Below are 14,935 nucleotides of genomic sequence, written 5' to 3'. Positions count from 1 at the left end.
GTCAGTGTCTGCATCAGTAAAATAAGTAACTGGTACTTCTGTGTAGATGTTATTTGTGCCAGATTAAATGCAGGGAATACCTGGACTCAAGTCTATAATACTCAAGGATATTTTTCACAAATCTGCAATCGGGGCAGGGTTCACCCGAGACAGCTCGTCTCTGATCCCCTCCACGCGAGCTGGAGCGGCTTGAAGCTGACTGAGGGCTCTACCATCTGAAGACTCATTCAGGCGATTCACGCTGGTGGCCGGAAGGCAGACGCCGCCGGATCTCCTCAGCCGCGGTGGCGCGGCGCCCCCTCGCGACCGGACTCCCGTCACCTCCATTCTCGAGACTGACGCGAGACTGAACCTCCGCGACGCAAGTCTCCGCCCCTTTAGGGAGGGCGGGGCAAGAAGGCTGCTGGTTCCGCCCCCGGGCCGTGATTGGTTAGCGTCGTCCGTGCGTGGGGACGTAAACTGGGCGGAAAGGGTCCGAGAGAAGCGCGGGAGCTGAAAAGCCGCGAGTGGGGAACGTCCGGGAAAGGCTTCGTAGGAATTGGCCTGTTTACCCTCCGTTTCCAGTTCGTCCTTGGGAGGGCCCGGGCTGCTTCCCAGCGAGCTTCGTCCTTGCCGTCTGCTACCTCGGAGTGCCTCTGCCTCCCAGCACCTCGCGTGAGCACCCACGTGGGACCTCTGTACTGTGTGTGTGCGCGCGCGCGCCCGCGAATGTTTGGGGGAATGGGTGGTCTGTGTTGGTGCCAGCGAAAGAGGAGATGGGCAGGAGGAATTTGCTCAGCTTCCCTGAGGTTCTGGGGACATACCCTCGTCCCCCAACCCACCGCACAACTTCCTAAGGTAGTTTGGTGTCTGCTGTCAAGCCCTGTGCTGAGCGCTGGGTCCACACAGATAATGTATCTCCAGCACTTAGAAGTGCCAGGCTCTGAGCAATGCGGGATTCATATTTGAACTGAAATGAATACAGTCCCTGATGAAAAGGAGCTATACTGGGAAGCCAATTAAAGGAATAATCATTATATGGTGTGATAGGTGCAGAATTCGAAGTGTACGTAGTGAAAACAGATGTAAGGGGGCACCTCTTTGAGAACTTGATACCTGACCTAAACCTTGAAGGAAGAAACAAAGAATTGAAAAATCAGAGTCTGTAAATGATGTAGCCACTGCCAATGAACCTGACAACCCCACATGAAACTTTCCTTCACTGTATGTATAATTGTCTATTTTTGTAAATAGAGCCCTGGTGGCGCAGTGGTTCGGAGCTCGGCTGCTAATCAAAAGGTTGGCAGCTGGAACCCCCCAGCCCCATGGGAGAGAAAGATGTGGCAACCTGCTTCTGTAAAGATTACAGCCTTGGAAACCCTAGGGGGCAGTACTACTCTGTCCCTATTGGGTCACTATGACTCGGAATCAACGTGAAGGCAGTGGGTATTCTTGTAAATATATGGGAAACATATTGCAGGATATTGACTCTTTTATTTTCATTAGGTTCCTGGTTTCAGAAATGACAGAGGAACTGAATCTTATGGAACAGGACTCTGATGGAGGTAGTGATGAGGTGGTCCTTACTCCTGCAGAGCTCATTGAAAGGCTGGAGGAGGTAAGCATCCCAAACAGAATCCCCTAGCTCCAATCCAACTGGGCAAATTTGAGGAATCAGAAAATGAAGAAATAGAATTCAAGGTTTATTTCAAGAGAAATAGGAAGTAGGGGGCCATAGTCTACTGGAGACCTTGTAACATCAAACACAATTCTTAAGTGGTATCAGAAAGGAACAGTTTTGGATTCATTTAATAGCATGGTTCACTAGTATTTACATTTAAGGTTCTACTTGTATTTGTGAGGGCTGCAGAGGTGTTGTGGGGATTTGTCGGTTCTGTATGTTGTTGTTGTTGTTGTTAGGTGCCGTTGAGTCGGTTCCGACTCATAGCAACCCTATGCACAACAGAACGAAACACTGCCCGGTCGTGCGCCATCCTTACAATCGTTGTTATGCTTGAGCCCATTGTTGCAGCCACTATGTCAGTCCACTTCGTTGAGGGTCTTCCTCTTTTCCACTGACCCTGTACTCTGCCAAACATGATGTCCTTCTTCAGGGACTGTACCTTAGTCTCTTGAAATAACTGATGTTTCTCTGGAGAATGTCGGGTTAACAAGAAAGTGCTGAAACATGTTGAGGAGAAAACTGGCCTATTCTTCCTTTTCCTCTCATATACTTTGAGTCAGATGTTGTCTTTATTTCCACTGCTTACCTAAAATTTCTGGGCTACTTCTTCCTTTCAAACCAAACTTGTTGCCGTCGAGTCAATTCCGACTGATAGCAACCCTGTAGGACAGAGTAAAACTGCCCCGTAGGGTTTCCAAGGCTGTAAATCTCTACAGAAGCAGACTGCCACATCTTTCTTTTGCAGAGCAGCTAGTGGGTTTGAATCGCTGACCTTTTAGTTAGCAGCCTAGCACTTAACCACTGCACCACCAGGGCTCCTGAGAGATGCACAGGGACCTCTGAAATAATGATAATATTCTGTAACTAAGTTGTGCACACACAGGTGTTTGTATCATCGTTCTCGTGGTTAATATGTACCTCATATTCTTTTGTAGCTGTTCAGTATTTAATAACACCAATTAAAAAGAAAAACTGCTTTTTAAGTTCTCCGTGATAATTTGATCTTTTCTCATTAATTAAGCTACTTAAAAATATAGGTTGTCTTCCAGGTTAATTTTATACATCTGCAATAATTTGATGGATACGGATATTATCTAATTGTTTAACTTTGAGTTGCCTGATTACTAATGAGATTAAATATTTTCTCTTCATGCCTATTAGATCTTTTAGTTTCCTCCCTGTGGCATGCCATTATATATCCTTTGCCAAATGTTCCAAAGAGTTTTTTTCCTTTTCTAATTGATGAGTTGTGGTAGTCCTTTGTTGTTTTGATTGTGACCCTTTACAATATATGTTGCGATATTTTTCCCAATCTGTTTGTATTGTTTGTCATACAGTCATTTAAAATTATGATATTGTCGAATTCATCAAAATTTTCTTCATGTAACATTTTATGTTCTGTTTAAGAAGACCATCCCTACAAAAAAAAAATCAAAAAGTATTCTTTAATATTTTGTTCTCCTGTATTTAGAGTTAGGGTTTTAGTGCAGTGATTAAGAGCTCAGCTGCTAACCAAAAGGTCACCAGTTCAAATCTACCAGCTACTCCTTGGAAACCCTATGGGGCAGTTCTACTCTGTCCTGTAGGGCCGCTATGAGTCGGAATTGACTCAACAGCAACAGGTTTTTGGTTTGGTTGCAATAGTATTACAGAAGCTAACCAAAAAACCCACTGCCGTCAAGTCAATTCCGATTCATAGCGACCCTATAGGACAGAGTAGAACTGCCCCGTAGAGTTTCCAAGGAGTGCCTGGCGGATTCAAACTGCAAACCTCTTGGTTGACAGCCGTAGCACTTAACCACTATGCCGCCAGGGTTTCCACAGAAGCTAAAGCACTTGAAAAAATTTTTATGGTAGTAACAATAACAATAGCCAGTATTTAATAAGGTGTCTTGATAGGGATAATTGAAGAAACAGAGACTCAAGGAAACCAAAAGAAATAGATGGAGCTTGATGAGCATGTAATTCTGACCTATGCTAAAACTAAATTTTCTGTAATGGAAAGATAAGTATAGTTTTCCTTAGTTTCCTGTGGCTACTTCAGTTCTCTAAGCCTTGGAAGTTTCTAGAATGTACCAAGCAGTTAGGCCTGAGTCATAAACTAGGGATTTAACCTCTTGTCCCAAAACTGTTTAATAGATGAATATCCACTTCCATTGTGATCTTTTAAATTCTTGGGCTTTTAGTGTATTACTTAAATCTCTTTTTTCTCATCAATACTATATCCATTTCCTCTCAGAGATACTACGATGGTGAATGAAAAAGTGTGTTTAAAATGCTTGGAGCTTCAGGAATGAAGAGATGTGTAGATTTGTTTAAAGTGTTAACTTCATCTCTCAAAATGGAAATGGTGTTAACTTCATCTCTCAAAATAGAAATGGTGCTGGTGCCCCCTAGTGGGAAATAGCCTGTGAAAAAATGGGAAAAAAAAAGTGTTAATGCTACTCGGTAAAAGGTACTGTTTGAATACTAGGGAGTGTTACTGTCAGCAATAGGTATTATACTTTAACATTTTTGAAGTAATAGTGATTTTTTTTTTTTTTAATCTTGGTCGAATATAAGGTTGTGAACACAGCCTTCTCACTAAAAAAAGAAATGGAAAAGCCGTCATTGAACAGCTTGTCTTCAAAGCATTTTCAAGTGGTAGGCAAACTAGTTTTCTTTGCCTGAGAGATCTGTGATTTTCATGGGGTGCTATGAGTCGGAATCGACTCGACGGCACTGGGGTTTGTCCGGGATACTAACCCAAGGGGTTATTTCTCCTCCATTGTGAGTGATGCTTTTTTTTTTTTTTTTTTTAGGCCTGGATGAATGAAAAGTTTGCCCCAGAGCTGCTGGAAAGCAAGTCTGAAATTGTAGAATGTGTCATAGAGCAGCTAGATCACATGGTAAGAGCTGCTTGTCTCAGGGTTACAAAGGAAGAGAAAGTTAAAAGGGTTTGGTCAGCATAATGAGAAGTTGTGGTATGACGACAAATCTGTTTTGTTTGGCCCAGCCCAGTATTTTTTAAAATACTGAAATGGTTGCCAACATTTACAAAGCATGAGAGCTCCCATAAGAATCTGGGTATCAGCTTCCCATGAAAAATCTGAAGACCCAGCATCACTGGCCCCACATTTCTACAAAGAACAGTCGACCAGAGCAGGCTAAGAGCCACTCCTTTCTGTGTGCTTCCCTGTTCCCCACACCCGCTAACTACCCACCTTTCTCATATACCTTTCCTGCCTGGCCCTCGTAGTCATTTGAGTTTGTGATCCTTGGCTTAGGTGATCTGGGTGTAAATAATTATCAGCATTAAAATTTTTGACATTTTACAGTGTCTTAACTGGTGTTTTAACTCTGCTTTTCAGACCCCTTAGACATTTTCTTCTGTGTGCTGTATCACCACCTTTACAATTGGGTTAGCATCCTGGGCCCTCCTGACTGACCACATTCAGATTCTATTTGCGCAGTCATTTTCTAAAAGTAGATAAATATTGTTTACGTTTTGTATAGTGAGACTTTAGGCTCATGTTTTTCGTGTAATTAAAATTAAAACTAAAATGAGAGCTCTTATGACTTTTAGTTTTGGTTCACCTTTGAAATGTAGTCTTTGGGTCCTAAACATTGCCAATGATGGTGGTCCTTGTGGGCTATACATAGATTGAACAAAAAAGATTCTTAGTCTTGAAAAATCATGATTTTTATACTTGGATTTCTCCTTTAATAGGAAGAAAATCTCAGGAGAGCCAAAAAGGGGGATCTGAAGGTCAGCATCCACCGAATGGAGATGGAAAGGATCCGCTATGTCCTTAGCAGCTACTTGCGGTGTCGGCTCAGGAAGGTTTGTCATGGAGATAACTGTAGGCATTACAGCAATGCAGTCTCTGATACATGCTGAGAGCTCTGAGGAGGAGAAGTCGGGCTGGGGCCTGGGAGAGTCTAGGGCCTGAAAATACTGCGGAGCCTCCGCTCTCAGAGGGCGGGAGATTGTTCTAGAGAGGCCTAGCTGGAACATCTGTTGCACCACTCTGAGGGTAACACACGGGGTTTTATTGTATTTATCTGCTATGTATGGTGCCCCCTGGGGTTACAACGTAGTAGTCCTGAGGCAGAGTTGTCGACAGTGATTGACTAGAGAATACTGAGAGGAGAACTAGTTTTAAAAATTGTTTTCTATCTGTCAGACAGTCAGTGTCAAACAGACCATGCTAATTTGACATATAGAAAAAGGAAATTTGCAAAACATTCTTAATTTGTATGATGTGTGTTCTAACCCTGGCAAGTTCTTGAAGTTTCTTCTCATTGGGTTCCACCTGTCCCCTTAGGTATTATAAAACTAACAGAGTGCTGCAGGTATCTGAAGACAGCTAACACGTCTCATTTAAGTCTTCTCTCAGCTACACATTCCAACCATTTAAATCAAACTTACTCTCTTGCTGTTTTTTCTAAAACAGTTCTAGTTTGTCAGTATCCTTCTTAAATTGTGCCATTTGGAACCGAATACAATATACCAGTTGTGGTTTGGCCTTTTTTGTAAAAAACAGGATGATCATTTCCCTTATTCTGGATATTAAACTGGTAGTAATACCACCCAATATCACATTAGTTTTTTGACAGGCACATCTTACTAAACTCATCCTGTGCTTATTATTAACTCTAACCCTTGCTGATGTTTTAAGTTATTACCCCATCCTATCACCATCCTGTATTTGTATGGCTTGGTTTTTTCCTCCTAAATATAGAGCTTATTACTTACTGTGGTCTCCATGTCTTGATTTTGTTACCTAATATATTAGCTGTCTCTCTCTCTTTTTTTTTATTATGGTGAAATATATGTATATAACAAAACATGTCAACATTTTTACATGTACAATTCAGTGACATTAAATAAAAACAAAACCAAACCCATTGCCATCAAGTCGATTCCGACTCATAGTGACCCTATAGGACAAAGTAGAACTGCCCCATAGGGTTTCCAAGGAGCACCTGGTGGATTCAGACTGCCAGCCTTTTGGTTAGCAGCTGTCTTGGTCATGTAGTGCTGCAAATTCTGACTTAGTCATCTAATGCTGCTCTAACAGAAATACCACAAGTGGATGGCCTTAACAAAAATTTATTCTGTCACAGTCTAACAGGCCAGAAGTCCAAATTCAGTGCGTCAGCTCCACAGGAAGGCTCTCTCCCTCTGTCGGCTCTGGAGGAAGGTCTCTGTCATCAATCCTCCCCTGGTCTAGGGGCCTTTCCACTGAGGAACCTCGGTCCAAAGGACGTGCCTTGCCCCTGGCACCACTCTCTTGGCAGCATGAGGTCTCCCTGTCTCTCTGCTGTCCTCTCTTCTGTATTTCAAAAGAGATTGGCTCAAGACACAACCCAATCCTGTAGATTGAGTCCTGCTTCATCAACGTAACTGCCTCTAATCCCATCTCATCAACATCATAGAGATAGAATTTACAACACCTAGGAAAATCACATCAGATGATAAAATGGTGGACAGTCACACAACGCTGGGAATCATGGCCTAGCCAAGCCGACAGGCATTTTTGGGTGATAAAATTCGGTCCATGACAGCAGCCAAGCTCATAACCACTGTGCTACCAGGACTCCTCAGTGACTTTAATTGCATTAAATTAGCTATCTCAACACTTTGTCATCAGCAGCTTTGATAAGTATGCCATCAAAGCTCTTACTGATTGATTACTAGGACTGGGCCAGTGACAGATTATTCCATCAGAGATTTTCCTCCAGATGACAGCCATTCATTGAATCAATATTCTTTATTCAACTGTTTATGAATCTCCCAGTATAAGCTGTCACCCAGCCCCAGGTTTACAGTTTGCCCACAAGGTATCATAAAGACTTTATCAGATGTTTTGAGAAAATTGAGATACACAGTATACACCTGTACCCAACACCCCCAAACAACAAGCCACGCAGTTTTGTTTTCTTTTGATTGGGTAAATCCTCTTCATGTTAATCACTGCCTTTTCTTTGAGTTCACAACCATCTTTTAAATTATGTATTCTAATATATGACCCCATGTCAATGTTAAGGACTCTAGTCTGTATTTGAATATTCCCCACCTTTCCATTTTTGAAATTTTTGAAAATCAGGAAATGTGCCCATCTTTAGTCTTTCACACTCTTCCTGAGCTCAGTAATTCTTCCAAGGTAATGAAACTACATAGGCTTTTAGTACACTAAACAATATAGGATTAGGAGCAATTTACATATGATAGGAGAAAGCTTTAGAAACTTAAACTTCATATAAATACTAATTTAATTTATCCAGGAATATAATTGATCCTAGAAGACTTAAACTCCATTAAAACAGACTAAATGTCCTTTATTCGGCCTTAGGCTCCTCCTTAACCACTGTCATTTCCATACTTGTAAAGAACATTTTTTGAAAGCGATACCCATGACACCATTCACTCCAGGCCAGTCCCTTCCTGGTTCCTGACAACATTCCTTTTCTGTAGCTCTTTTACTGACAGGACACCTTTTTGTAGCTTTTAGCATTTTTTTCATAGTTCTTTACATTTTGTCCAAGCCTCACCTCATTCCGGGCTTTGTCCTTAATGAATGTTTTCTTATAATTCAGTGTCACTATTCTATGTTTTTATTCTATGTACTGGAGTGCTGGTGGCACAGTAGTTTAGTGTTTGGCTGCTAACCAAAAGGTCAGCAGTTTGAACCCACCGGCTGCTCCTTGAAACCCTATGGGGCAGTTCTACTATGTCTATAGGGTCGCTATGAGTCAGAATTGGCTCAAGGGCAATGGTTTGTTTTTTTTTAATTCCATGTGCTGGTGTATTCTGTGTGTCCTTCTAGCTTTTGTATATATTTCAGCTCAAAGAAGAACACCCTGTATAATTATGTAAGTTTTTTAACTGATATCCCTTTCTATCCCTCTTAACTATCATTTACAACTGTTCGCAGATTTTCTCTTTTGAAAGCCTCCATCCCTTTTAAATTGTCTTCTCTACTAGAGCCCTTATCTTATCTGTGAATTCTTGGAAACCTGCCTCCTTGAGGTCCAGAATGTAGGTCTTATTATTAGAAAGAGTTTTGGCCACTAAGACTTCCCATGTTTGAAGTCAATTTTTAGATTAACCTCAACATCTTTTGGAAGATGTTTGACGCTTGAATTTTGACAATGTTTTAATGATGACTTTTACTTATCCTCACAGATAGAGAAGTTTTTCCCTCATATCCTTGAAAAGGAGAAAACACGCTCTGACAGGGAGCCTTCCTGCCTTTCTCCAGAAGAGTTTGCCTTTGCAAGAGAGTGAGTAAGCCTCAAGTATGGAAATGGCCTTTCCTTCCCTGGCTTGTGAGAATGAGTTTTGGGGGTTGTATCAGTGAAGCCCTGTTGAATGCTCAAGGAGGTGATCTCAGAGTCTCATCCATTGTGGTCTCTCCAAGAGCCCTGGTGACTCCTACCAGTTGTGTATGTCACAGCAAGTCGAATTTATGTGTTTCAGGTACATGGCTAATACAGAGATGTATCTAAGAAATGTAGCCTTAAAGCATATGCCTCCTAACTTACAGAAGGTGGACCTCTTAAGATCAGGTAAGCAAAACATTCTCTTTCTAGAAATTCTGAGGGTCCATAGTTTATATTGCAAGTATCTTCAGGTGTCTTAGAATAGAATCTTCGTCACCACTCTTCATTCTCAAGTATGGGAAAATAAGGACGTAGATAGGCAGAAAAGAGAAGAGAGGAAGGGTTCTGGGTTAAAAACAACAAAAAATCATTAAAAACAGGTACAGGTGTAGCCATTTCAGCGTTACTTTTGTGTTCTTCAGGTTATGTTAAAACTCTTTGGAGTGCCATATTGAATATGAACTCATTCATGTATTCATTCATTCATTCAACAGTTATCCTCTGGGCATCTCTGATATGCCAAGCTCTGCTAAGCACTGAAGATACAGAGCTCATTATGACATAGTCTCTACTCTCTAGGAGCTAGCGGTCTTTTCCACACAGCTTCCAGGATATGCAGGAACTGTCTAGCTAGATTGGATGATATGAACAGGAGTTTAGGGAAACCTTCAACAGTTTCTTGTTGCCTGTAGTAAGGGCTCCTAACATTTTTATTGTGAGGAGTTTCTCCAGTTAAGGAAAGAGGGAGAAGGGTTAGGATACTGAGATTATGGGAGGGGAAGGGAAAGCAACTGGGGGAAGGGAAGTGTGGCCAAAGACTCTTCTCAAGCCCTCCTCTCACAATTCCCTTAAAATTCTGGCAAGGGAGTTATGGTGTTGTTGTTGTTAGGTGCTGTCAAGTCAGTTCTGACTCATAGCAACCCTATAGGACAGAGTAGAACTGCCCCATAGGGTTTCCAAGGAGTGGCTGGTGGATTTGAACTGCTGACCTGTGTTTAGCAGGAAGCTTTAACCACTGCACCACCAGGGAGTAATTCCTAACCTTGGCTTAACCAACTAGGGATGCCTGGCTTATAGGTAAAAGCCTGTATTCTTTAGTCTTTCACAGTTTGCCATATCTGAGCAGGACCTTGTCAGGCAAACTGTCAGACTAAAGCAAATCACCAGGAGACTAGAATCCATCTTGTTCACAGGCTAAGTTTAGTGCGCCGAGGTCACTAACTCAAGTACAAACCAGGGCTTCGAACTGGTTCTGTCATGGCCAGAGAAGTGAAACCGGAAAAGACCCAAATTTACAGTTTGGGTGATTCAGCACAGTAACAGAACAGGAAAAATTACAGGTCAAAGCCCTGGAAAAGGTGTAGTGAGCCTGATGTGTGAGATTGGGTTATTGGCAGGACTGTGGAGAACAACACACATTCAAAGCTGCACAGTCAGCCACGGGAAGCAGCCATCTTTGAGAGAGGCACTTCTGTTTCTGACTGCTCAAAATCTGACTGGCCAGAGATTTGGTTGCTATGCAACACTTACGCTGCCCTTGTTTTCTAAGAGGGATATTAAGTTTCCAGCAGGGCTTCGACTCATGATTTTTCCCATTCTCTTTATCGTCCCGATTCACGCAAATTTTAAATTTCATGTCTGTTCCCGTGACACTTCCTTGGCCATGACTGAACTGGGAAGAATCAGTTGAAAGCCTGGTACAAACTGAGCCCTGGGAATTTTATCTTTGACTCAGCCTTTGCTGGGGGGCCATAATGACCTCTGTGGCACAGCAGAACAGCTAGAACAAGGATGAATGGAGACATGGTTCACTTAGAGCAATCTAAAACCCATACCAGATTTGTGGAACTCTGAATTGGTCATTTTACTATGCCTGCCAGAACAAAACAGAAGACCCAGTCCATGTCCAGTTACCTCCTTGGTCAGCTACTTTTGTCTGTACCTTAGAAGAAGAGAGCAAGGACTTGTCACATCTAATTGATTAAATCAGCTAAGGAACTACCGAAGAGGATAAATCTGAATTCCTAGAACCGGATCTAGGCCATTGTCCCTGAGCTATACTTGATGCTGGTGAATGCCTCCTGAAACACTCATGTGTTATTTGTCCTCGATCCCTTCCAAGGACTAGGATTGGCAGCTCTACAGTGGGGCCAGCCTATCCTAGTGAAAGCAGGGTCTTGCTTAGTTAGCCCGGGTGCTCTGAATCCCCCTGAGGCCTCTGGAACATTGTAGACTCCAATGGCAGGGTGGAGGAAGGCATGTTGAAACCTAAGCTGAGTTTCCTGGAAGCAGAAGTGACCAGCTGACTGTGGTAACATTGGAGTCTTTTTGGTATGCTCAGACCCCAAAAGCAGCCCAAGGGACTCTCCTTAGATCTTGGGAGTCAGTTATCGTGGACCCTCTGCCATAGGTGAGGGAACTCAGGGCAATGAGAAACCTGAGCTGGGCTCTTAAACTGAGAGTTATCTAGTAGGTTCTGTGGACCCTGAAACTCATGGAGTCTTCTGGGTACAAATGGAGTCCCAGGAAATGAACTATCACAGAGCAGCCCAGCTTGGGACACTTACTAACTTGAAATGTTGGCTGGTGGTAGAAGGAGAAGGATGGCAGCAATTTCTTAACCTATAATCAACCGATGAGGGACCACTTAGAGGTTGCAACCTGTATTCCTTAGTCTAGTAGTCAAGGCTCTTATCATATGACTCCATTTAACGTCTAGAAAATTACTTTGTACTCTTTTTAGAAAATATTTTCTAACCAGATTTATATACCCCCCGACCCCAAACTGTATGCACATTTCTACGTTAAAAAAAAAAAATTCTACCTAGGCCTGTGCTATTATCTCCCAGACTCACTTTTCCTCTTTAAGTCCTACCTTTCCTTCAAAGCCCACGTCTCCTTTCTCCCCACACTGTTGAGTTGTATGTGCCACTCTTGTGAGGCTTCCATCAAACGCTACCTTGTTCTCACCTTATCTGGAAATACCACGTGTTATTCTTGTTTGTATCCTCCAAGACACGTAACAGAATTCCCTGCGCATTGTAAGCTCTCATCCTTTGTTGAGTGAATGGTTGCTGTGTGAAACCCTGGATGGGAAATGGGCTTTTTCTCTCGGAAGCCAGGTCTGTCCTCATAGCATACTCCCAAATGATTTTATACCAGAGATCTCTTAGTGCTCGATACCATTAATCCTAGCAACTCTTTCCAGAGAGACCTCGTCCGTGAGCCTTTTCTGATTACATTATTGTTTTTCTCATAGTTCCCAAACCTGATCTAGATTCATATGTGTTTCTGAGAGTGAAAGAACGACAAGAAAACATACTGGTAGAACCAGAAACAGATGAACAGAGGTAAGTGACATATGTGTTGTTCACAGTGGGACATATTCCTCCTGATGGAGAACCAGCCAAGCGCTGCAGATAATTTTTTTTTTTTTTTGCTTCTCTTGCAGGGACTATGTGATTGACTTGGAGGAGGGCTCGCAGCACCTGATCCGATATAAAACCATTGCACCTCTGGTTGCTTCTGGAGCAGTACGACTAATTTAGAACCAAAAACAAATGAACAAGAATGAAGACACGGGACCTTAGGAGACAATATTGAGAACCTCCTGATGTCACTTTGTGCCTTAGGACAATAATGAAGTAGTTCTCTGGACTTTACACGGTTCTCAGCAGTGCTGTGGATCCCTTGGAGATTATAGAGGAGCTCAGGGCAGGATCCCTGATCCCTGATCCCTGATGTTGTCACACATCCCCCTAACTTTCTGCCATTTTATCCAGTATCAGCAGAGGGGGCCATTGCTCTGTTTATTCCGAATAGCAGGCAAATCAATGGAGACTCACTTTGTGGTGTTTTTTGACATGTCTAAGGAAAGCAAGGGAAAGGTAGTTCATAAGTAGGAGTTACTGCCTCTGATTAGGGGACTGTATTTACCCCTGATCTGATAATGGTAGGAGGGTTAGTTCCTTTCACCTTTCTAGTAGGAAGACTGTAAAGAGATTAAAGAAAACAGCTGTGGCCTTCTGGCACCAGATTGTGTGAACTAACTTTTTGGAACCTCTCTTATTGCACTTAAAACCAATTTCTGTCGTGCTTAACTGAGAATCAAAACTAAACCAATACACCATTATTAAGTTCCTGTTTTGTGGCAGAAGGAGCCTCTGGACAGTTCTTTGCTTGTTGGCTAACCTGCAAGCCGTCGCTGAATGTCAGGCAACTTGGCCAAGCCAGCCCCCAGGCCATCTGTCTGTTCCTGGCCACGGGCTCTGTTAGCAGAGCAACACGAACCATCTCGGATTGTGACCCCAGTAGCAGCTTCTCTTTCTGAAGCTCATAGCTTTCTCTCAGGTAATCAGTGGAATTGACGTAGTGTGAATGGACTGTGCTGCAGTGATATACCTGAAGGAAGGAGGTCCGGGCAGAGCAGGAGTCGTCTTTCCTGGAAATAGGGAGAAAAAGCAACCTGCATTCCAGCTTTTCTTGCTTGATGACAGGGCAGCAGGTTTCCATTTACATGTTTAGGTTGGTAGAGTAATCAGTGTGATACTTCCAGGGAAATTGCGAGGTGAAAGCAAGGAAGGTTTGAATGGCTAATAAAAGTACTTGCTCTTTCATGTGATACCTTGCTTTTTTCAGAGTGTTCTTACCCTCATTAGCCATTCATTAAACAAATATACATTGAACATACAGTGTGCCAGGCATAGTTCAAGGTACTTGAACCTCAACCTGGAATAAGACAGTCACTGTCTGTCATGGATTGAATTGTGTCCCCCCAAGAATATGTGTCAACTTGGTTAGGCCATGATTCCCAGTATTGTGTGGTTGTCCTCCACTTTGTGATTGTAATTTTATGTTAAGAGGGTTAGGGTGGGATTTTAACACCACCCTTACTGGGGTCACCTCCCTGATCCAGTGTAAAGGGAATTTCCCTGGGGTGTGGCCTGCACCACCTTTTCTCTCTCAGGAGATGAAAGGGAAGCAAGAAGAGAGTTGGGGACCTCATACCACCAAGAAAGCAGCACCAGGAGCAAAGCGCGCGTCCTTTGGACCCGGGGTCTCTGTACCTGAGAAGTTCCTCGACCAGGGGAAGATTGAGGACAAGGACCTTCCTTCCTCCAGAGCCGACAGAGAAAGCCTTCCCTTGGAGCTGACACCCTGAATTTGGACTTTTAGCCTACTTTACTGTGAGAAAATAAACTTCTCTTTGTTAAAGCCATCCACCTGTGGTACTTCTGTTATGGCAGCACTGGATGACTAAGACACTGTCCCTGTTCAGATGGTAGTGCTGTGCAGAGAATTAGAACTGGGTGACATGTCAGTGACTAGATAGGGTGGTCTGGGAGGGTCTCATTGAAGAGGTTAAGTTCAGGCTGGGATCTGAATAACAAGAGAGAGCCAAACATACAGAGATCAAAAAGAACATTCCAGGGAGAGGAGATCCAAGTGCAAAGTCCCTGAAGAAGGAAAGGAGCCTGACAAAGGGTCAGTGTGGCTAGATTGCAACGGGAAAAGGAATGAGGCAGGCCAGGGCCAGATCGGGTAGGGCTTTGTTAGCAAGGATCCCATTTGGTCCTCACAGCAGTCCTGAGAAGGAAGCAGGGCAGGTAGTATACACTAGATGAAAAACAAAGCAGATAGTACTAAGTCTGAGACGAGTACCCAGTCTCCTGCCTGCTAGTCACGTGTGCTGAGCAGCCAGGAGGGGGACACAGGCTATAATCTAGAACAGTGCTTCTTAAACCTTAATGTGCATACTCCATCAAAGAGATTTCAGTTAATCTTGTTAAAATGCAGATTCTGATGGAGAAAGGTTTAGGGAGGTTCCAAGAGTCTACATTGCTAACAAGCCCCCAGGTTATGCAGTGGCTGCCACTCCATAGACCACACGCAGAGTGGCAAAGC

The 14,935-nt window shown here is 43.1% G+C and overlaps 1 protein-coding gene across 3 annotated transcripts; it reads left to right on the top strand.

Annotated features, from left to right (window-relative positions):
- The first annotated feature begins 471 nt into the window (after positions 1 to 471).
- On the top strand, positions 472 to 14,243 carry GINS4 (GINS complex subunit 4). Of its 3 annotated transcripts, none has more exons than XM_049865736.1 (8): positions 472 to 654; positions 1,486 to 1,597; positions 4,465 to 4,551; positions 5,373 to 5,486; positions 8,835 to 8,932; positions 9,129 to 9,217; positions 12,291 to 12,381; positions 12,483 to 14,243. In XM_049865736.1, exons 2-8 carry the CDS (start codon positions 1,502 to 1,504, stop codon positions 12,577 to 12,579), a joined length of 672 nt encoding a protein of 223 aa, XP_049721693.1. In that variant the 5' UTR covers positions 472 to 654; positions 1,486 to 1,501; the 3' UTR covers positions 12,580 to 14,243. The 3 variants fall into 3 exon arrangements, with proteins under 3 accessions (XP_049721693.1, XP_049721694.1, XP_049721692.1); XM_049865737.1 differs by having other exon boundaries at positions 472 to 682; XM_049865735.1 differs by having other exon boundaries at positions 472 to 837.
- The last annotated feature ends 692 nt before the right edge of the window (positions 14,244 to 14,935 follow it).

The sequence above is a fragment of the Elephas maximus genome, chromosome 22 (genome assembly GCF_024166365.1).
Source record: "Elephas maximus indicus isolate mEleMax1 chromosome 22, mEleMax1 primary haplotype, whole genome shotgun sequence".
In the NCBI taxonomy this organism is placed as follows: Eukaryota; Metazoa; Chordata; class Mammalia; order Proboscidea; family Elephantidae; genus Elephas; species Elephas maximus.
Note: the sequence above shows the minus strand (reverse complement) of the source record. Positions and strands in the feature narration are given on the sequence as shown.

Excerpts from the sequence above, each read along its gene's own strand:
- GINS4 (XM_049865736.1), top strand. The coding sequence starts at position 1,502 with ATGACAGAGGAACTGAATCTTATGGAACAGGACTCTGATGGAGGTAGT. Across the intron at positions 5,487-8,834 it reads TGCGGTGTCGGCTCAGGAAG|ATAGAGAAGTTTTTCCCTCA; the intron begins GTTTGTCATGGA and ends TTATCCTCACAG. Across the intron at positions 12,382-12,482 it reads CCAGAAACAGATGAACAGAG|GGACTATGTGATTGACTTGG; the intron begins GTAAGTGACATA and ends CTTCTCTTGCAG.